Source organism: Scyliorhinus canicula, chromosome 14 (assembly GCF_902713615.1).
Source record: "Scyliorhinus canicula chromosome 14, sScyCan1.1, whole genome shotgun sequence".
NCBI lineage: Eukaryota > Metazoa > Chordata > Chondrichthyes > Carcharhiniformes > Scyliorhinidae > Scyliorhinus > Scyliorhinus canicula.
This window is the reverse complement of record NC_052159.1, coordinates 7,946,219-7,968,173: the sequence shown is the minus strand read 5'-3', so window position 1 is coordinate 7,968,173 and position 21,955 is coordinate 7,946,219. Positions and strand designations below refer to the sequence as shown.

At 51.5% G+C, this 21,955-nt stretch overlaps 1 protein-coding gene across 1 annotated transcript in view; it reads left to right on the top strand.

The window, feature by feature from the left end:
* The window catches only part of dgat2 (diacylglycerol O-acyltransferase 2), a 77,794-nt gene that overhangs the window by 42,382 nt on the left and 13,457 nt on the right, over positions 1-21,955 (top strand). Inside the window, exon 5 of the mRNA XM_038818549.1 lies at positions 17,712-17,916. Coding sequence (XP_038674477.1) covers positions 17,712-17,916 — 205 coding nt within the window. The remainder of the gene's footprint in view (positions 1-17,711; positions 17,917-21,955) is intronic.

Here is a 21,955-nt window from a genome sequence, read left to right as displayed (position 1 = left end):
ATCACGGGAGAAGCACCCAACGGCCGCTGCCACCATTTTTATTGGGAATGAAATGAAATGAAAATCGCTTATTGTCACGAGTAGGCTTCAATGAAGTTACTGTGAAAAGCCCCTAGTCGCCACATTCCGGCGCCTGTCCGGGGAGGCTGGTACAGGAATTGACCCGTGCTGCTGGCCTGCTTGGTCTGCTTTAAAACCTGCGATTTAGCCCTGTGAGCCAAACCAGCCCCTGGCGGTCACTGTTGCCTTTTTAACGAGGAGGCAAGGAGAGTGCAGTCTTCAGGCCAAACACAGCAGCAGTGAGCAAGTGACGTGCCCTGCACGTACCCTTGACATCCAGCACCGCGTATGCATATGCTTTCGACGCCAAATCATGGAGGAGAGCTTCTTCCAATTTCTAGCTGCTGGCCAGCAAGGCAGAGCACCGTGAAGATGAATCGTTTTCTTACAAGAAAGAGACGCAAAGAGGCAGTGTACCTACTGGCCAGCATCTCTCATCTGAATCTGCTGGAGAGAGCTGCTGAGGACAGTCGAGAGCAGCACAGAGCAGGGCCAGTGTTAGCTTTGTGCAGAGATCCCGGGCCTCTGGTGAACAGCCTACGAATACGAAGCTTGGACAAAGAGTAATCCAGACTCAAAATGTTAGCTCCCTTCTCTCTCCACAAATGCTGTCAGACCTGCTGAGGTTGTCCAGTATTTTCTGTTTTTGCTACAAAGAAGAAACTTAACTCGAGAATAAAGCCGTATAAAGATGATTTCTTGAGGTAAGGTTTTGTCAATTGTGCCAACCCAAACAAGGATGCTAGATGATGTGTGTTATGTGCAAAGAAGTTTTGACAAATAAGAGAAGTTTCAGATTTTGGAAGTGAAGTGGTGGGTGAAAAATTCCTTTTGAGGTTGAGACACGAGAGTCAGTTATTAACTTACAGCTGACTGCAAATAAAAAATCTGTGCTGCTGTACCTGACCGGTGATCACACATTAAAAACACGCCGAATGCCCATGAGGCTGTCAGCATTCTGGTCTCCCAGGAGAATCCAGTGCTGAGTAAAACGAGCATTTTGTTGCTATTGCCCTTCACAATGACCTACATGTGCGAGGTTGGATTTTCCGATCTCACAAAGATGACGGTGGCACAAAGGAACCGATTGAATTACTCTCTCCTCCTTTGAACCTGATTCAAGGGAGATCCTGAGGACACTTTTTCACATTGAAGCATTAAAGATAAGTGAACGTGGGCCTCATCCCGGGACTGGAGGCAGGGGGCCTGATCATGGGAGGGGACTTTAATACGGTGTTAGACCCTGGGCTGGATAGATCGAGTTCCAGGACGAATAGGAGGCCGGCAGCGGCAGAGGTGTTAAGGGGGTTCATGGAGCAGATGGGAGGGGTAGACCCATGGAGATTTGGTAGGCCTAGGGCGAGGGAGTATTCTTTTTTCTCCCACGTCCACAGAGTGTACTCTAGGATCGATTTTTTCGTATTGAACAGGGGGCTGATACCGAGAGTGCAGGACACGGAGTACTCTGCCATTGCGATATCGGACCATGCACCACATTGGGTGGACGTGGACATGGGGGAGGCGCGGGACCAACGCCCGTTGTGGCGCCTGGATGTAGGGCTGTTGGCGGATGAAGAGGTGTGCAGAAGGGTGAGAACGGGCATTGAGAACTATCTGGGTACGAATGACACAGGTGAGGTGCAGGTGGGGACGGTCTGGGAGGCCTTGAAAGCAGTGATTAGAGGAGAGCTGATCTCCATAAGGGCAAACAGAGAGAGGAAGGAGAGGCAGGAAAGGGAGAGGCTGGTGGGGGAGCTCCTAGAAGTAGATAGGAAATATGCGGCGGCACCAGAGGAGGGGCTATTAAGGGAGCGGCGTAGCTTGCAGGCCAGGTTCGACCTACTGACCACTAGGAAGGCGGAAATGCAGTGGAGAAGGGCGCAGGGTGCGGCGTATGAGTACGGGGAAAAGGCGAGCAGGATGCTGGCACACCAGCTTCGTAAGCGGGATGCAGCCAGAGAGATTGGGGGAGTGAGAGAGAGGGGTGGGGATGTAGTGCAGAAGGGGCAAGAGGTGAATAGGGTCTTTAGGGACTTCTATAGGGAATTGTATAGGTCTGAACCGCCGAAGAGGAGAGGGGGAATGAAGAACTTTCTCGACAAATTGGGGTTCCCAAAGGTACAGGAGGAGCTGGTGGAAGGGTTGGGGGCGCCGATAGAGCTGCAGGAGCTAATTAAAGGGATAGGCCAGATGCAGGCGGGGAAGGCACCGGGGCCGGATGGGTTCCCGGTGGAGTTTTACAGGAAATTTGTGGACTTGGTGGGTCCAGTGCTGGTGCGAGCCTTCAATGAGGCGCGCGAGGGGGGGGTTCTGCCCCCAACAATGTCGCAGGCCCTGATCTCCTTGATTTTGAAGCGGGACAAGGACCCGGTCCAGTGCGGGTCCTACAGGCCCATCTCCCTCCTGAATGTTGACGCCAAGCTGTTAGCAAAGGTCCTGGCAACCAGGATAGAGGACTGTGTGCCAGGGGTAGTCCATGAAGACCAGACGGGGTTCGTGAAGGGACGCCAACTTAACACAAATGTCCGGAGATTGTTAAATGTGATTATGATGCCAGCAGTGGAAGGGGAGGCGGAGATAGTGGTAGCGCTGGACGCGGAGAAGGCATTTGACAGGGTGGAGTGGGAATACTTGTGGGAGACGTTGGAAAGGTTTGGGTTTGGGGAGGGATTTATCAAGTGGGTAAAACTGCTCTATTCAGCTCCGATGGCAAGTGTGGTAACAAACGGGAGGAGGTCAGAATATTTTGGGCTCCATCGAGGTACTAGGCAGGGATGTCCCCTATCTCCCTTACTCTTTGCATTAGCGATTGAGCCGTTGGCGATGGCACTGAGGGGTTCAGGGGGGTGGAGAGGACTGACAAGGGGAGGGGAGGAACATCGGGTCTCGCTCTATGCGGATGATTTGTTGTTGTATGTGGCAGACCCGGAGGGGGGAATGCCGGAGGTAATGGGGATACTAGCGGAGTTCGGGGACTTTTCGGGATATAAATTAAATCTGGGGAAAAGTGAGGTCTTTGTAATACACCCGGGAGACCAAGGGGAGGGAATTGGGAGGCTCCCCTTCAAAAGAGCAGTTAAAAGTTTTAGGTATTTGGGGGTGCAGGTGGCAAAGAACTGGGGGACCCTCCACAAGTTGAACTTTTCCAGACTGGTGGAACAGATGGAGGAGGAGTTTAAGAGGTGGGACATGGTGCCGCTGTCGCTGGCAGGGAGGGTGCAGTCAGTTAAAATGACGGTCCTCCCGAGGTTCTTGTTTTTGTTCCAGTGTCTGCCCATCTTCCTCCCCAGGGCCTTTTTCAAGAAGGTAACGAGTAGTATCATGGGGTATGTGTGGGCACATGGCACCCCGAGAGTTAGAAGGGTCTTTTTGGAGCGGAGTAGGGATAGTGGAGGGCTGGCGTTACCCAACCTTTCAGGATATTACTGGGCGGCAAATACATCGATGGTACGAAAGTGGATGATGGAAGGGGAGGGGGCAGCCTGGAAGCGCATGGAGAGGGCGTCCTGCGGCAACATAAGCTTAGGGGCACTGGTAACGGCACCATGGCCGCTCCCTCCCACGAGGTATACCACGAGCCCGGTGGTGGCGGCCACCCTCAAGATCTGGGGGCAGTGGAGGCGACACAGGGGGGAAGTGGGAGGTCTGATAGGGGCACCACTAAGAGGGAACCACAGATTTGCGCCGGGAAACACAGGAGGGGGATTCCAGAGCTGGCAGAGGGCGGGTATTAGACAACTGAGGGACTTGTTTATAGAGGGGAGGTTTGCGAGCCTGGGAGAGCTGGAGGAGAAATTTGGGCTCCCCCCGGGGAACACGTTCAGGTACCTCCAAGTGAAGGCATTTGCCAGACGACAGGTAGCGGGGTTCCCCGCGCTCCCCGACAGGGGGGTGAGTGATAGGGTGCTATCAGGGGTCTGGGTCGGGGAGGGGAAGATCTCGGACATCTATAAGATTATGCAGGAGGTGGAGGAGGTACCAGTAGAGGAGCTGAAAGATAAGTGGGAGTTAGAGCTGAGGGAACAGATAGAGGACGGGACATGGGCAGACGCCCTGGAGAGGGTCAACTCGTCGTCGTCATGTGCGAGACTAAGTCTCATTCAATTTAAGGTACTGCATAGAGCCCACATGACGGGGACAAGGATGAGTCGGTTTTTCGGGGGTGAAGACAGGTGTATTAGATGTTCGGGAAGCCCTGCGAATCATGCACATATGTTTTGGGCATGTCCGGCACTGGAGGAGTTCTGGAAGGGGGTGGCAGGGACGGTGTCGAGAGTGGTGGGGTCCAGGGTCAAGCCAGGATGGGGACTTGCGATCTTCGGGGTTGGGGTGGAACCGGGGGTACAGGAGGCGAGGGAGGCTGGAATATTAGCCTTTGCGTCATTGGTGGCTCGGAGGAGGATCCTGATTCAGTGGAGGGACGAAAGGCCTCCGAGTGTTAACACCTGGTTAAACGACATGGCAAACTTCATCCAATTGGAAAGGATCAAATTCGCCCTGAGAGGGTCGGTGCAGGGGTTTTCCAGGCGATGGCAACCCTTCCTAGACCTCTTGGATCAGAGATAGAAACTGAGGCCGTGACAGCAGCAACCCGGGTGGGGAGGGGAGGGCGGGAGGGAGGGGGGGGGGGGAGGGGGGACAAAGACGAAGGAAGTACGGTAGCGGTGGTGGCACGGGCAAGGCCTGCCCGAGGACGCTGCTAGAAATGATAAGTTGGTCTGACTGTCGGTTCGCCGGCAGGGGGGGGGGGGGGGGGGGGGGGGGGTGGGGGGGGACGCGGCGGGGGGGGGGGGGGGGACTTTTTTCTTTTTCTTGTTAAGTAGGGGGGTTTGACTTTGTTTTGTTATAATTTAAATGTAAATGTAGGGGGGGTTAAAATGTTTGTATTTTGAAAAATTCAATAAAAATTATTTTTTAAAAAAAAAAGATAAGTGAACGTGGCGTGGGTTGTGAAGGTCGGCCAGCGTGGGGTGCGACGGTCGGCCTGTTGGCAAAAGTGGGTCCAGGGGAATAAAAGTTTGATAAACACTGGAATAGAGCGCAGAAAAGATTCACAGGAATAGTTTCGAGGATGAGGGTCTCCCGTTAAGTGGGTGGATTGGAGAAGCTGGGAAGGTCCTGCCTGGTAGAGGGAAGACAGAGAGGAGATTTGATAGAGGTGTTCAATTCCCAAGGGTCCTGGACAGAGCAGCTAGGGAGAAACTGCTCCGACTCCTGGAAGGATCGAGAGAACCAGGGAAAACGGATATAAAGTAATTGGCAATAGAATCAATGGCGACATGAGGAAATCTTTCAGGCAGAGAGTGGTTAGGATCTGGAATGAGTGAATATTTGGGGGGGGGGGGGGGGGGGGGGGGGGGGGTGAAGGATCAATCAAGGCTTTCAGGCAGAAATTGGATTATTATGTGAAAAGGAAGAATGATCAGAACCACGGGGAGAAGGTGGGACATTGCACAAGGTGCACCGTCACTCCGAGCTGGGGCAGACTCGGTGAGCTGACTGGGCTCTTTCTGTGCTGTAATGATTCTCTGTTAGCAGCCTGCTGGGGTCCCTTTAAGGAGTGCCAGGCTGCACAGAGACTGATTTTCCCAGCCCACCTTGCGGAGAAAGGCGAAAGAAATGATGCGAAGAGAGTACGTAATGGCGCGTGGATAGGAAATGTCAGAATTTACACAGGGACTGATTTCCAGTTGGTTTAGTCTCTTCCGTTTCCTTGAGCAGAGCGGATCCATCACAAAACTCCGCTTGCCGACTGCTTTTCAAGTGTCGAGGTCAAGACAAAGCTCATTGGGACAGTCAGCACTTCTCCTGAGGCTGTGGCGGTGCCAATTATTTCTTTTTCCGCAATTTTTCAAATCTTGGAGTAAGGAGATGAATGTAGCAAAGCTCATGGGGCAGTGCTCTGTTTTTCGATGGAGCAATCACTGTTGCGCAATTGAGGATTTGTCGTGGACAATGGAAGTAACAGGCGCGATTTAACGGCAAGAAAACAACGTCCTGTCCTGGGCGCGTCTAGCCCCGCTGTCACACGGAACCTTTTTTCCTGTCCTTCGTCGGGAAAGCCTCGTCAATGCCGCTCTTCGCTACCTGGCACTAGCTCAGCTCGTCAGTGCAGGAAGAGATCGTGGTGCCATTCTTAAATGCCGCCCCCATCTCTCAACCCCCTTCCCGGACTACCCATCGCAGCCTCCGGACACCCCATCATCTTGGGGGATCCTTGAGCCCCCCCCCCCCCACCCAACCTGTTCAGGGCAGGGCTTTCCCTGGGCTCGATCCCTGGCATGGGTAACCTGGCACCCTGGCACTGCCAGCCTGGCACCATGGCTGTGCCACCTAGGTATCCTAGCAGTGCCCAGAACCCGACCGCCCAGAGGCCTCCGATGGCCTGGAGATCTCGTTAGATCTCCCGAGGCGCCCTGAGCGGCGCAAATCTCGCAATGGACCTCTCACGCGATTTAACGGCCTTGTTGTGTCACCGGGTTGGGTGCCCGGCCAGGAAGCCCAGCATCTTTTCATGATGGTGCTGCACTATGAGTAAGTGGATTCCCTTCAACAATTGAGCAGTCAGTGGGGTCCAGTTCAGCTGCACATTAACCTTCGTACTGTATTGTGCAGCATGAATGGGATTGAAGGGGGTAGGAGTTACAGCAGTTCCACTGTCAGGCATGTAGCTTGATGTCTCCCCTGCATGACTAGTTTCTTCTTTACTTGCGTAAAAGCAAATTAAGGCGCTGGTGTTAAGTGCAGGGGTAGCTTAAAAGTAAAACACACCAGGACGATGATGCGCTGCAACAGTACAACTTAACCATACTGATGGCTTTGCACACACACTATCACATGAAGTTACCCCTTTGTTCCTAGCTGCGTACGTTTTCCATACAACATCCAATATTATATAACTCTATGAGCTAAATCCAGCACGGTAGCACAGTCGTTAGCACCGCCGCTTCACAGACCCAGGGTCCCAGGTTCAATTCCCGGCTTAGGTCGCTGTCTGTGCGGAATCTGCACGTTCTCCCCGTGTGTGCGTGGGTTTCCTCCGGGTGCACCGGTTTCCTCCCACAGTCCAAAGGTGTGCAGGTTGGGTGGATTGGCTACGCTAAATTGCCCTTAGTGTCCTAAAGGTTAGGTTGGGTTACAGGGATAGGGTGGAGGTGTGGGCTTAAGTGGGGTGTTCGTTCCAAGGACCGGTTCAGACTCGATGGGCCGAATGGTCTCCTTCTGCACTGTAAATTCTATAATAGTTATCATGCAACAGTTGTTTGTCCAGGTTTTGCAAAACCATTTCAGCTTCAGCTGTTTGAGATTTGGATTTTAACCAGCCACTTTTTTGTTTCAGCGATAACTTGTTTTCAAGGGAGACCGTTTTCTGCAGGTGGGATGCGGCTGTGATGGTTGCAGCCTTTACTGTGCAGGAGCATGCAAACCCCGGGAAATAGGGAGTTTGCGCGGGGTCCTGAATTCTGTGCCTGTTACTTGTCTGCCTTTGTCTTTATCAATAAACCCCCTTGTTAACCATTGGAAGCCTGTGTTTGTCTCGAGACAGCACAAGTTCCCACTAGAATCCTGGCCAGTTGTTATCCCTTGGCCAACAGCTCATAATCAATTTGCTGTGTGCAAATTAGTGTCTGCTGTAACAATGACCTACACTTGCATTATGCTCCTGTTCCAAACACGCGACGTGAGGGCGTTGCTGGCTGCGCCGGCATTTGTTGCCCATCCCTAATTGCACCTGAATTTAGTAGCTTGTTCGGCCATTTCAGGGGGCAGTTAAGCGTTGACCACATTGCTGTTGGTCTGGAGTCACATGTAGGCCAGACTGGGTAAGGAAGGTAGATTTCCTTCCCTTCAGGGCTTTAGTAAACCAGGAGGGTTTTTAACGACAATCAACAATGGTTTCATGGACCTTTAATTCCAGATACCTGTTGAATTTGAATTTCGCCATCAGCTATGGTGGGATTCGAACCGGGGTCCACAGACTGTTACCCTGGGTATCTTTTTTTCTTTTTTTTTAAATTTTAGATTACCCAATTATTTTTTCCAATTAAGGGGCAGTTTAGTGTGGCCAATCCACCTATCCTGCACATCTTTGGGTTGTGGGGGCGAAACCCACGCAGACACGGGGAGAATGTGCAAACTCCACACGGACAGTGACCCAGAGCCGGGATCGAACCTGGGACCTCAGCGCCGTGAGGCAGTTGTGCTAACCACTAGGTCACCGTGCTGCCCTACCCTGGGTATCTTGTCCAACGACAATACCACTATGAAATGTATCGGCCATTCCTTCACTGTCGCTGGGTCAAAATCCTGGAACTCCTCTTTCCAGGATGTTGCCCCAGCGACAGTGAAGGAACGGAGAAGTCAGGATAGTGCGTTACTTGGAGGGGAACGTCCAGGTGGCGGGCTTCCCAGGGATCTGCTGCTCTTGTCCTTCTAGATGGCAGTGGTCGTGAGTTTGAAAGGTGCTGCTGCTGAAGGAACCTTGATGAATTACGGCAGTGCACCTTGTAGATGGTACACACGGCTGCCACTGTTCGTCGGTGTTGGAGGGAGTGAACTTCTGTGGAAGGAGGAGCAATCAAGCGGGCTGCTTTGTCCTGGATGGTGTTGAGGGTCCTGAGTGTTGTTTGAGCCGCACTTTATCCAGGCAAGTGGAGAGTATTTCAGTACACTGCTGACTTGTGCCTTGTAGATGGTGGACAGGCTTTGTGGGGGGGGGGGGGGCAGGACCTCAGCGGTTCACAAAGGCAGCTCACCACCACCTTCTCAAGGGCAATTAGGGCTGTACAGCAACTGCTGGCCTAGCTAGCGAAGCCCATATCCCAGGAGCAAGTAAATTAAAAGAACAGTTTAGCGGAAAACATTTGGGAGATCCTAAGGTGGGGAAAGGTGCTTTAAAAATGCAAGTTTGTTTTATTTTGAAGGCCAATAGCAATTACTGCTGATCAGACAGAGTCAAAGTGGATGCCCCTTGTAAATGCTGCTTATCAAGCTGCAGACAGAATGATAGTTACACTGCCACCTGGATCAGACTGCAGATCACTAATATTGGTTGGACTTTGCTTTACTGACTGTTGAGTAACTCGTGGAAAGGTTGCTCTGTGTGTTTGGCGGTGCTTGCCTGGCCTCCTCATTGAGATACGATCGTGGAGCTTGCCTGCTCTAATTTATGGCTCCATTATCTGCTGCTTTTACAATATTTGCTCAACAATTTGAACTGAAATGGCTGATAGCGCACAAGGATTCTGCTGCCTATTCACGTACCTCCTGCAAGGCTCCCAGTTGCCAGGGCACTTCTGTTCCACAATAAATTCAGGGCATTGGGTCATAATGTATCTGACACTAAACTTTTAAATTTAGCGGAAATAAACTTGTCATAGAATTTACAGTGCAGAAGGAGGCCATTCGGCCCATCGAGTCTGCACCGGCTCTTGGAAAGAGCACCCTACCCAAGATCTCCACCCTATCCCCATAACCCAGTAACCCCACCCAACACTAAGGGCAATTTTGGACACTAAGGGCAATTTATCATGGCCAATCCACCTAACCCGCACATCTTTGGGCTGTGGGAGGAAACCGGAGCACCCGGAGGAAACCCACGCACACACGGGGAGGATGTGCAGACTCCGCACAGAGTGATCCAAGCCAGGAATCGAACCTGGGACCCTGGAGCTGTGAAGCATTTGTGCTATCCACATTGCTACGGTGCTACCCAAAGTCCTTAGTATGTTTTAAATCAAACCATCATTCCGCAATTTTACAGTGGGACGGGTGGGACCGAAGCCAGCCCCGGCCATCACCATGACAACCGCCAGTGCCGCCCCCCCTACCAACACCCCTTTTGCCATAATTGGGGCCCTTATTTGACCAATTGATGACCATTTAAAGGTTGCTTCTCCCCCCACACCCCCCAGCCTCAATTTTGAGGCAGGTGGGGAGGGTTCGGGAGCGGGTTGGTGCTGGTGGGGGGCGCGGAGAGTGACCCTGCTCTGGACTCGTGGGGGTGGGTGTGTACTAGTTGTAATCCCGGCAGTGGCCACTATTGCTTTTGGCGCTACCTTGTCTACTAAGCTGTCAGCCGCTCTCTGAGGCGGGACCTCCGGGCGAGAGGCGGAAGTCCCGACTCCAGCCCGTTGGATGTTCCTTGGAGCTGTGGGGCAGTGAGTTTCAGCGAGGGTGTGTTTTTCCGCTGACTCTTTGGGTGTCCGGGCCCTGACGTGGTTTTCAATGCCTGGTTCATACACAGCTTAGAAGGAGGCCATTCGACCACATAAGCCTCCGCCAGCTCTTTGAATGAGCTTTCCAGTTCGCCCCTTTCCCAGGACCCTGACATTTTTTGCTCCCACCACCAGATCTTCAAGTTCCTTTAGGGGCTGGTTTAGCACATTGGGCTAAATTGCTGGCTTTTAAAACAGACCAAGGCAGGCCAGCAGCACGGTTCAATTACCGTACCGGCCTCCCCGAACAGGCGGCGGAATGTGGCGACTAGGAGCTTTCCACAGTAACTTCATTTGAAGCCTACTCGTGACAATAAGCGATTTTCATTTTTTTCCATTTTTTGGAAAGTTGCCGTTAAATACGCTTCCACCGCCCTTGCATTAAGTACGTTCAGATCATCATAACGCTGGCTCTTCCTCCAGTTATCTTCAATCTCCATCCCCTATACCAACTCTCCGGCTTGTGGGAGCCGTTACTCTCTATCAGAGCCCCTCAGTCAGAGGAAGGGGCCACTTGACCCACCACCTCTGTGCCAGCGAGCCCCCAGTCTAATCCCACTGTGTAATATTTGATCCATATCCCTGCAGTTTATGGCTCTTGATGTCCATGTCCTGGCACCTTTTTAAATGAATTGGGAGTGTTTCTGCCTCTCGCTTATTGTCACAAGTAGACTTCAGTGAAGTTACTGTGAAAAGCCCCTAGTCACCACATTCCGGTGCCTGCTCGGGGAGGCTGGTACTTGAATTGAACCCGCGCTGCTGGCATTGTTCAGTATTGCAAACCAGCTATTTAGCCCACTGTGCTAAACCAGCCCCTTTCGCAATTAAACAGCAAAATAAGTGGATACCAGGCACTGGAGAATCTCCGATCAGGTGCATATTTGAGACTAGAATCATGATCATACTCAGTGTCTTGAAAGCCCTCTCCCAGTCCTACTCCCAACCGGGTCCAGTGGATTTAATGTATAGACATTTCCAATCCCGTAGGAGTACAGTTGAATACAGATGCGTGAATCCACCTGGTCTACCAGTGCGGCCGCATTTGGAGTATTGCGTGCAGTTCTGGTCGCCGCATTATAGGAAGGATGTGGAAGCATTGGAAAGGGTACAGAGGAGATTTACCAGGATGTTGCCTGGTATGGAGGGAAGATCTTATGAGGAAAGGTTGAGGGACTTGAGGCTGTTTTCGTTAGAGAAGAAGGTTAAGAGGTGACTTAATTGAGGCACACAAGATGATCAGAGGATTAGATAGGGTAGACAGTGAGAGCCATTTTCCTCGGATGGTGATGTCCAGCACGAGAGGACATAGCTTTAAATTGAGGGAAGATAGATATAGGACAGATATCAGAGGTAGGTTCTTTATTCGGAGAGTAGTAAGGGCGTGGAATGCCCTGCCTGCAACAGTAGTGGACTCGCCAACACTAAACGCATTTAAATGGTCATTGGATAGACATATGGACGATAAGGGAATAGTGTAGATGGGCTTTAGAAGGGTATCACAGTCGGCGCAACATCGAGGGCCGAAGGGCCTGTACTGCGCTCTAATGTTCTATGTTACAATGGAGATTCCAGCTTCCTCATCCCCAGCAGCTATAACGTAGATGGCTTGGGAGCGTGGTAATTAACTTGTACGTAGATTGTCCACGGACCATTTAAAATGGGAGCCTTCGTGTTTCAAAGAAAAAGTGTAGAGATAGAAGCTTTTACATACAGCACAGGTAGAGGCCTTCCTGCCCATCGTGGCTGTGCCAGCCCTTTGAAGGCTATCCAATGAACCGCACTCGCAGCATGGTTGCAGCGTGGGAGGCCATTCAGCCTGTCTGCTTTCTGATGGCCTGCTGCAAAGCAACTCCGCCAGCCTCGCTCTCCCTCCTCTTTCCTCTGGGTAATTATCGAATACCCTTTTGAAAAGTTGGATTGAACGCCCCTCACTCGGGCCATGCAGTCTGGATCCTAACCACGCATTGTGTTTATCTAGAAGAACAAAAATACTCGTGTCTGGTTGATTTGTCCTTCGCCTTCAAATCTGTGCCTTGAGGTTGTGAATCGGTTTTGAATGATCTTACAGAGATATGATGGGCTGCATTCTGCGCTGCAAATCCATAAACCTTTGTTCTGCTACCTTCAGGTGAAGAGGGAAGCACCAGCCCTCTCTTGAGGATGGTGACCCACAACCAGATCCATTCCCGATCACCCCTGGACTACACTGGCTCCTAGTCAGGCAACGCCGCGATCTTTAAATGTTCATCCTTTTCATTTTTTCCAAATCGCTCCATGGCTTCGCCCCTTCCTCTTTAACTCCCTACCAGCCCCACAGCCCTCTGATCCCCTCCAGTTCTGGCTTCTTGCATATTCTGATTCCAATTCTCTTCCCGCCCCTAGTGGTCACGAAGGCAGACTTTCGTCCGTTTCCAGAAGTAGTAATTCTCGGAAAAGGTCGCTAGTCTGTCGCCAGGGGCCTATAGCTTGGTGGGGGGGGGGGGGGGGGTCAAGCATGGTTGACCAGGAGTGTGTCTCACTCTGACCGCCAGCTATTGCTGTATTTAGAAGGATTTGCAGGTTGACACACTCAACCTGTCTGGCCACGTTATGAACAAATCTTCCTTGGCCAATTAGTCCTGGAGTGGGACTCGAACTCGGAGCTTCTGGCTCCAAGACCGCGACGCCACCCACTGCGCCAAAAGATCTCTGCTTCATGCATATCCCTGATTTTAATAACCACACTGTTGGTGAATGTTAGTTGTCTATTTCCTAAACTCTGGAATCTCCCTATATCATCCGCATCACTTCCTCACATTCATCCATCTGGAACCTACCTCTTTGACTAAGCTTTCGGTGATCTGACCTATATCTCCTTAAGTGGCTCGGTGTTAAACTTTGGCTTATATTGCTCCTGTGAATCATCTTGGGTTGTTTTATTAAAGATGTCAAATGATTCATGCTAACTGGAAGGGATTTATGGATCCATTCCTGCAACCTGTACCTTACCATTGTACCTTTTGTGGGGTGGAATTGAATCCCAGATGAATCGGTGTTGAGAGCTTGGCTTATCCTATGTGGAGAGTCGATGATTTTGGGGTAGGGAGGTTGTAAATGTTATAGATAACAAAAGATCAATCCTGGGTCAGTGTCCCTTGGCATGTGTGCTAGATGGCAATCTGTTTACATTAGCAGTACAGTAAGTCTGAAAATTTGTTCAACAGTTTTGTAATACTGGACAAACAGCAATTCTTGCAAACAAAATCGCTCAATTTGCAAAAATGCAATACAGTTTGATTATTTTATCTATTGCAAAAGTTCTGTAAAAGTTGCCAACTGCTGTCCAGTGTGAATTTTGTTGGCACGTCTTTTGTTTGCCAGCATGTATGAGCTAATCTCTGTCGTTCCTCTCTCCCTCGCTCGCTCTTTCATGGGATCTTCGAATGGTTACAGCACAGGAGGAGGCCATTTGGCCCATTGTCTCTGTACTGGTTCTCTGCAAGTGCATTGTCCCACTCCCTTGCATTTTCCCTGCAGCCCTTCAGATGTCACTCCCCATCCTGACCAGCCCACTTGATTGCTCCCCCTTCCACAAACACTCAAACCCTCCACCACCGATGAACAGTAGCAGCCGCATGTACCATCTACTAGATGCACTGCAGGAACTCACTAATGTTCCTCAGAAAGCACCTTCCAAACCCATGACCACTACCATCTCGAAGGATAAGGGTAGCAGATACCTGGGAACCCCACGAACTGGAGCTTCCCCTCCAATTCACTCCCCAGCCTGACTTGGAAATATATCGGCCGTTCCTTCACTGTCGCTGGGACAACATCCTGGAATTCCCTCCCTAACAGCACAGTGGGTGTACCTACACCTCGAGGACTGCAGCCGTTCAAGAAGGCAGCTCACCACCACCTTCTGAAGGGCAACTAAGGATGGGCAATAAACGCTGGCCTAGCCAGCGACACCCACATCCTGTAAGTTAATAAAATAAAACTTGGAAATATATTGGCCGTTCCTTCACTGTCGCTGGGTCAAAATGCTGGAACTCCCTCCCTATCAGCACTGTGGGTGTACCTACACCACATGGGCCGCAGCAGTTCATGAAGGCAGCTCAGCACCACCTTCTCAAGCGGTAAGTAGTGATGGCAATAAAAGCCAGTGACGCCCCACTCCCCTTCAATGAATAATAAACAATCCTTTTACAAACCTATGATTGAAAAATCTCAGACATGGAGTTCCAATTCATAACTATTTCCTTCATTGTTCTTTATTTTTGCCTCGCCCCTTGGGAACATTGGGCAGGATTTTCACACGGCCTTCCCATGGGTGTGGCCGTAAAAGTTATTGGACAGTGTTCCCGCCCACACCCCACCTCGCCACAATTTTCTGCTGTGAGAGGGGTGTGTTCTCGGCCAGCCTGCTCACCTTTGCCTCGATTGAGGCCCTTAAGTGGCCAACTGTTGACCGCTTGTAGGCCATTTCCAACCTGGCCTCCATTTTCACACTGGTGGGAGGGGTTTGGAGACGGGGAGAGCGGGGGGGAGCACGAAAGGTAACCCTGCTCAGGCCTCGGGTGAGCTGCCTCCATCAGCAGTCTCCCTCTCTACACTGGATGCCACTCCTGCCCGCACCCGCACCCCTGACTCCTCCACCAGTATCCCCACCCCACCCGGAAGGTGTCCTACCTAGTCCGGGACTTGGGCTCTCGGGCACTGTTTGTAGATTGCAGTCAGTCAGTTTGGCTGGCAGCTATCCGAGGCAGGAGATTTAATGCAGGTCAAGCGTCCTTGATCCCAATCCCTCGGGGCCAATTGCATTTTGAATGTCAGGACATTTAAATTTTCAGAGAGTGTGTATAAACGTATATTGCTATAGCCTACACCTAGGCTAGCTACAGTCAAAAGGAAATAGGGGCAGCACGGTAGCATGGTGGTTAGCATAAATGCTTCACAGCTCCAGGGTCCCAGGTTCGATTCCCGGCTGGGTCACTGTCTGTGCGGAGTCTGCACATTCTCCCCGTGTGTGCGTGGGTTTCCTCCGGGTGCTCCGGTTTCCTCCCACAGTCCAAAGATGTGCGGGTTAGGTGGATTGGCCATGCTAAATTGCTCGTAGTGTCCTAAAAAAAGTAAGGTTCGGGGGGGGTTGTTGGGTTACGGGTATAGGGTGGATACGTGGGTTTGAGTAGGGTGATCATTGCTCGGCACAACATCGAGGGCCGAAGGGCCTGTTCTGTGCTGTACTGTTCTATGTTCAGAAAGTAAGACGTATCACTGAATAATAAATACTGGGGGCGCGATTCTCCGCCCCCCACGACGGGTCGGAGAATAGCGGGAGGGCCTTCCCGACATTTTCCCCGACCTCCCACTATTCTCCCGCCCCCCGACACAAATCGCTGCTCGCTGTTTTTTTTACGGTGAGCAGCGATTCTCCCCTAGCCGATGGGCCGATTTCCCAGGCCTTTACGGCCGTTTTCACGAACGGCAACACACCTGTTCTCACCGTTCGTGAAAACGGCCGCAAAGTGCCGTTCTGGGAAACCATGGAACCGATCGCGGATTAGCGAAGTTCGCTAAGCCTGCGATGCCGTGGTTCACGGGGACCCGCTGCTAGCCCCGACCGGGGAGCAGAATCGGGTCCCAGGAGGGGGCGTGGAGGCTGCCGTGAAACACGGCCGGTTTCACGGCAGCCTTCACGACTCTCCGCATTTGCGGAGAATCGCGCCCTGGGTACCTATGACAAGTTCATCCCAAAAATCTCCAGGTAAACGGTGCAGACAGATAACCTCTTGGTAAAGAAATGTTTAAAAATAGGAGCAGGAAGAAGCCATTCAGTCCTTCAAGTCTGCTCCGCCAATCATTTATGATCATGGCTGATCATTCAACTCAGTAACTTGTTCCTGCTTTCCTCCCATGACCTTCAGAACTGGCGCCGAAGGGCCTCCGCCGGCCGGCGCGAGTTGGCGCATGGGCGGGAGCGCCAGTGTGTGCTGGCATCATTCCCGAGCATGCGCAGAGGGCTTCGCTTCCGCACTGGGAATGGCGGAGGACCACAGCCTCCGGTGCGGAAGGATAGAGTGCCCCCACGGCACAGGTCTGCCCACGGATCGGTGGGCCCCGATGACGGGCCAGGCCACAGTGGGGGCACCTCCCGGGGCCAGATCCCCCGCGCCCCCCCCACCTCACCCAAGAACCCCGGAGGCTGCCCATGCTGCCAAGTCCCGTCGGTAAGGGATCTTCTCTAATTTGCTGCAGCCCAGGCTGGTTATTGAATGACCCTTTTGTGGTCTAGGAGTCCTTTTGTCAAATTAGTTTGTGTAGTCTGAACTCTGCACAATGGATAAATCACTAATGTGAGTATGTGAAAGAGGTCATCCAAACCTTGGATTCCAGACTTCCCAGGTGGCCGGTGTCCTGCCCTTTCTTGACTTCCATTGTCGTTCTTCGATTTCACGGCTCGCCTTTTATATCTGGGCATATTCCCATGATAACTCTCTGTGAAAATCAGGACCGGAATTCCCCAGCGATTGGTATCTTCTGTTCCCATCGTCAGCTCTCCCCTGCCCCCGCTGCACCCCCCCCCCCCCCCCCCCGGTTTCCCGACGGCGTGGGGTGGCTTCAACGGGAACTCCCATGGGCGAGCGGCGGGAATAGAGAATCCGGTCGGCAGCGAAACAGCGTGCCGCCGAGGAACACGCATCTGGGGAAACGGAGAATCCAGCCCCCAGAGAGCTCGGTTTGAGACGAGGGTTACCTGAGATGACCTCGCTCAGCTGAGCACGAACCTTTGTTGCTGACGCATCTGAAATAAATTGCCGACGTCCTTCAGCCTGCCTGTGAGGGTGGTGGTGGGAGTTGTTCCTCAACCCGGGGTGGTGGCAATAGCACTGTCTAGACATGTCTCGACGTGTACCTGTAACTGTACACATATTTGAACAGTAAACTGATTTACAGTTTAGGTTAATGAAAGAGCCAAATTCGAGCAAATGATCTATTTCGAGACTTTGCTGCGTTGCCAAGACTTTGTTTGGCCAGCTGAAGCTATGTTCACCTCCAGTTTCTACGGGTAAATTGGCTTATCCCTTATGTAGCTGTGTGTCTTTGCCCGCAGCGCCTTCCACATACAAATAGCTCTGTAGGTAAAGAGGTTTGTCCTGAATTCCTTATTTGGATTTATTAATGACCATCTCATCGGTGTGGCTTCAAGCTTTGGTCTCCCCAACAAACCTTCTCTGTGTCTACTCTATCTTTCATCATTTTGAAGATCTCCTCTTGTTAGATCGCCCTTCTGCCATCTCTTTTTTTTCTACTCAAATAAGGAACCCTAATCTGTTCGTATTAAATAAAACAGATTGGAGTTTTAGGTCAATGAGATGAAGTGGGAGTCGGGTTTTTTATTTCTCTGCATTTGTGTATTCCGAGTTTTATTCTCTCTCTCTCTCTCTCTCACAGCTGGTTAAAACTCACAACCTCGACCCCACCAGGAACTACATCTTTGGTTACCACCCACACGGCATCTTTTGCTTTGGAGCTTTTTGCAACTTTGGGACGGAAGCCACGGGATTTTCCAATAAATTTCCAGGGATTCGGCCTTCCCTTGCCACCCTGGCTGGAAATTTCCGGATGCCAATTTTGCGGGATTACTTAATGAGCGGAGGTGAGTTACGACACTTGGGGAAACACATCTGGCGCAGGGGTGCCACCCAGCAGTATTGATGTGCTGTCGGCTGGTGGTTCAGTCAGTAGAGTACGCTCCTCAAATTCATAAGTTGTGGGTTCAAGTCCCAGTCCAGACAGTTGAGCACAAATTTGATACTTCCAACGCAGAACTGAGGGAGTTCTGCACTGTCAGTAGTGCTATCTTTTGATTGAGATGTTAAACCTAAGCCCTGTGGATGTAACAGATCCCGCAGCACCATTTTACATAGATACATTCATAGATACATAGAACATACAGTGCAGAAGGAGGCTATTTGGCCCATCATGTCTGCACAGACCCACTTAAGTCCTCACTTCCACCCTATCCCCATAACCCAATAACCCCTCCTAACCTTTTTGGACACTAAGGGCAATTTATCATGGCCAATCCACCTAACCTGCACGTCTTTAGACTGTGGGAGGAAACCCACGCAGACACGAGGAGAACATACAGACTCCGCACAGACAGTGACCCAGCAGGGAATCGAACCTGGGACCCTGGTGCTGTGGAGCCACAGTGCTAGCCACGTGTGCTACTGCGCTGCCCGTTGTAGCACTATACGTGTTGTAGCTCTTCACTCCATCTTTGCATTAATGAATTTATTGCATTACTTAAAGGCACCTCTCCAATGAACAGAATCCATCAATGGTGAGTTTCCCACTGCCAGCCACATTGCCCTGTACACAGTGTGGTACAAGAATGAACCGAGCAGCATTGACAGTGCAGGTTTACTGTGTGATCCCTCATTCCCTCCTCCTCAGCTGTCTGCTGCTGAAATCCTCATCCATGCCGTTGTTACCCCTCCACGTGAGGGTGCCAATACTCCTGCAGCTGACCTGCCATCTCTCACCCACTGCAAACTGGAGGACATTCAAAATTCTGCTGACCATATCCGAACCCGTATCCAGTCCTGTTCGCCCAGCGCCCCAGTTCTTCCTATTCTGCGTTGTCTCCCTATCTCGGTAACCGACATTGGATCATCTGTCCCCTCCCCCCTTCGCCTCCCCACTGACCACCGGCCTTTCACCCAAGCTGTGTGCGACGCCCCAAAATCACTGGATGAAGATCCCTTTCATGACCTCTGTCTGCCTCAAAGTGCTTTTCAACAGCCAGTGAAGTTTTTTTTGAAATGAGCTCACTGTAGTGATGAATCCAATGTGTGCATGGCAGCATCCCACAGAGAGCAATGTGATACTGACCGGGTAATCTGTTGATTTGAGGGATTATATATTGGGCCATGCCCACCAGGGAGAACACCCCCCCCCCCCCCCCCCCCCCTTACTCCTCCCGGGGTCATCACCTTTTGAAATTGCCCAATGGGGATCTGTCATAATGAGCATGTTCAAGCGACCCCGTCGAGTGCAACGGTTGAATCGCACACAAGTCCCAGATCAGGGTCCGCGCTGGCCGATCGCGAGTCACCTGACTCACTCTGCCCGCACGATCTGCATATTTGAATGAGCCTTAGTGCTCGTTTAAATGACCGGACATGGGATTCACCCGCCGTCCAGTTTTCTCCAGCCACGGCGAGACTTCGCCGTTTAGCACCAGCCCACACAAACGTGGGCCAGGCGTAGCAGCACCCAAGGGTGTTTCCCAGGCCATTGGAGATCCCCGGATGGTCGGGGATGGGGCAGGCGTCCCCCCGGTACCCATGCACCTTGGCACTACCAGCCTGGCACTACCTGGGTGGCACTGTTCAGGTGCCTGGGGAACTGCCAGGTTAGCAGTTCCAGGGTGCCCGGATACCCGTTTGGCACTGCCAGGGATCGGGCCCGGCGATCTTGCTAGGTAGAGGGGGAAATGGGGGGAGTTCCCGGGGACCTCTCCAAGGTGGGAGCTGAGGGGAGAGGTCAAAAGATTCGGAAGGGGGAGGGGGAGATCGGGCTGCCGGACAAAATGGCGCCCCAATCCGCGAGAAACCTTTTCAAGCTCGCCAGCAGGAAATCGCTCCCAAGTGTGGCATCGGCAGAGAGAACGTAACCGAGGCCCAGAAAAATGACAAAGTGCCGTTAGATAGCGGGATGTTTGACCGCTCTGCAGCCAGCGAGAAACGCCCAGCTAAACGTACCGGTCAGCGGACTTTAACTTGAGTATCCAGAATTATGCCCAATGCCTCATCCGAAGACAGCGCCTCCACGACAGGCTGCACTACTGTACTGGATGTTAGTTTCTGGCTCAGACTTGGATTCCACAATCTACTGGGGCACGGTGGCACAGTGGTTAGCACTGCTGCCTCACAGCGCCAAGGACCCCGGTTTGATTCCAGCCTCTGGTCACTGTCTGTGTGGAGTTTGCATGTTCTCCCCATGTCTGCGTGTATTTTTCACTGGGTGCTCCGGTTTCACCCACAGTCCAAAGATGTGCAGGTTAGGTGGATTGGCCATGATAAATTGCACCTTAGTGTCCAAAGGTTGCACAAAGGTTAGATGGGGTTATGGAGTTTCAGGGATTTGCAGGGGGGGGGGGGGGGGGGGGGGGGGGGGGGGGGGGCTTAGGTAGGGTGCTCTTTAAGAAGGCTGGATTAGTCTCGATGGGCCGAATGGTCTCCTTCTGCACCACAGCGATTCTAAGACTCTATGCTAATACCGACGGTGACAGAGCAGCCCGCTGTATCGTGGCTGGCTGCTATATGTGAGAGCGATGAGTTCAGAATCGACACTTGTCTGCGAGGGGGACTGAAACGTCTCTCTTCCTTTCCAAGGTTCACCTTTGCTCGTGCTTGCCTTGGAGTCTTCACTTAACAAGTCAGCAGCCTCCTGGCTGTCTTGACCACGTGCCTATACATTTTAACAAATCTAATCTAATCGAGAGATGTCTCTCTCACTCAGTACCAAAGGTGCTGTCCCGGGAACGTGTTTGTACCTTACACACAACGTGTCTCACAGAGCAAGGTCCAAACGTAATAACTCTTTATCGGTTTCATGAAGGTGAGGTGTGGGATATCCTCCCTGTGGAATCCAGCCTGATGGATCCTTTTCAAAGTATCTTCCAAGACCAGTATTGTTTTGACAGTGTATTGATTTCCTAACCACTTTTGTTTTCCCTTAACGAGACCATGCTGCATTCGTGTGGGCTGGCAACGTGTAGAAATCTAATGACAGAATTGCTAACTTGTCTCATTCATTTAGACTTGTGTGCTGATGACAGTTACCCCTGTGTAAACTCCCCAGCACCACTCTCCAAAAACAAACACTTTTTGTATTGAGCGTCTCCAATAAGCTGCACGGTTAAAATGAGCAAGAGGCACTTGGAAACCTTGGGGGCTCAAATACTATAGCCCACATTGCAACAAGTCCTTTAATGCCCCTTTTTGATTCCCCCCCCCCTACCCCCATACCCCAGGAAAATGTCAATTCCTCTAAAACTATTTTAACAACTTGAATTAGATCACTCCTCAGTTTCAGGAACAGAAGCTGTCTTTGTATAAGTCCATAAGATGTAGGAGCATAATTAGGCCACTCGGCCCATCGAGTCTGCTCTGCCATTCAATCATGGCTATTTTTCACTATCTTAAAGACTCTGTGACTTGGCCTCCCTGTGACTTGACCAGCCTTCTGCGGCAAAGAGTTCCACAGATTCACCACCCTCTGGCTGAAGAAATTCCTCCTCATCTCATCCTCGTTTTAAAGGACCGTCCCTTTAGTCTGAGATTGTGTCTTCTGGTATCTTAATCCTTTGGCCCCCTGTTTTAATTCTGGTGAATAGGCAATGTATCCACCACAAGCCCAACATATCTTCACTGAAGTGCCGTGCCCAGATGGAAGGCAATTTTTAAAAACGTTTTCTTCATGGGATGTGGGTGTTGCTGGCGAGGCTGGCATTTATTGTCCATCCCTAATTGCCCTTGAACTGAGTGCCGTTTCAGAGTATAGTGAAGAGTCAACCACATTGCTGTGGGGGTCTGGAGTCACATGTAGGCCAGACTGGGTAAGGACGGCCGATCTCCGCCCGAAAGGGCAATAGTGAACCAGATGGGTTTTTACAACAATCGATG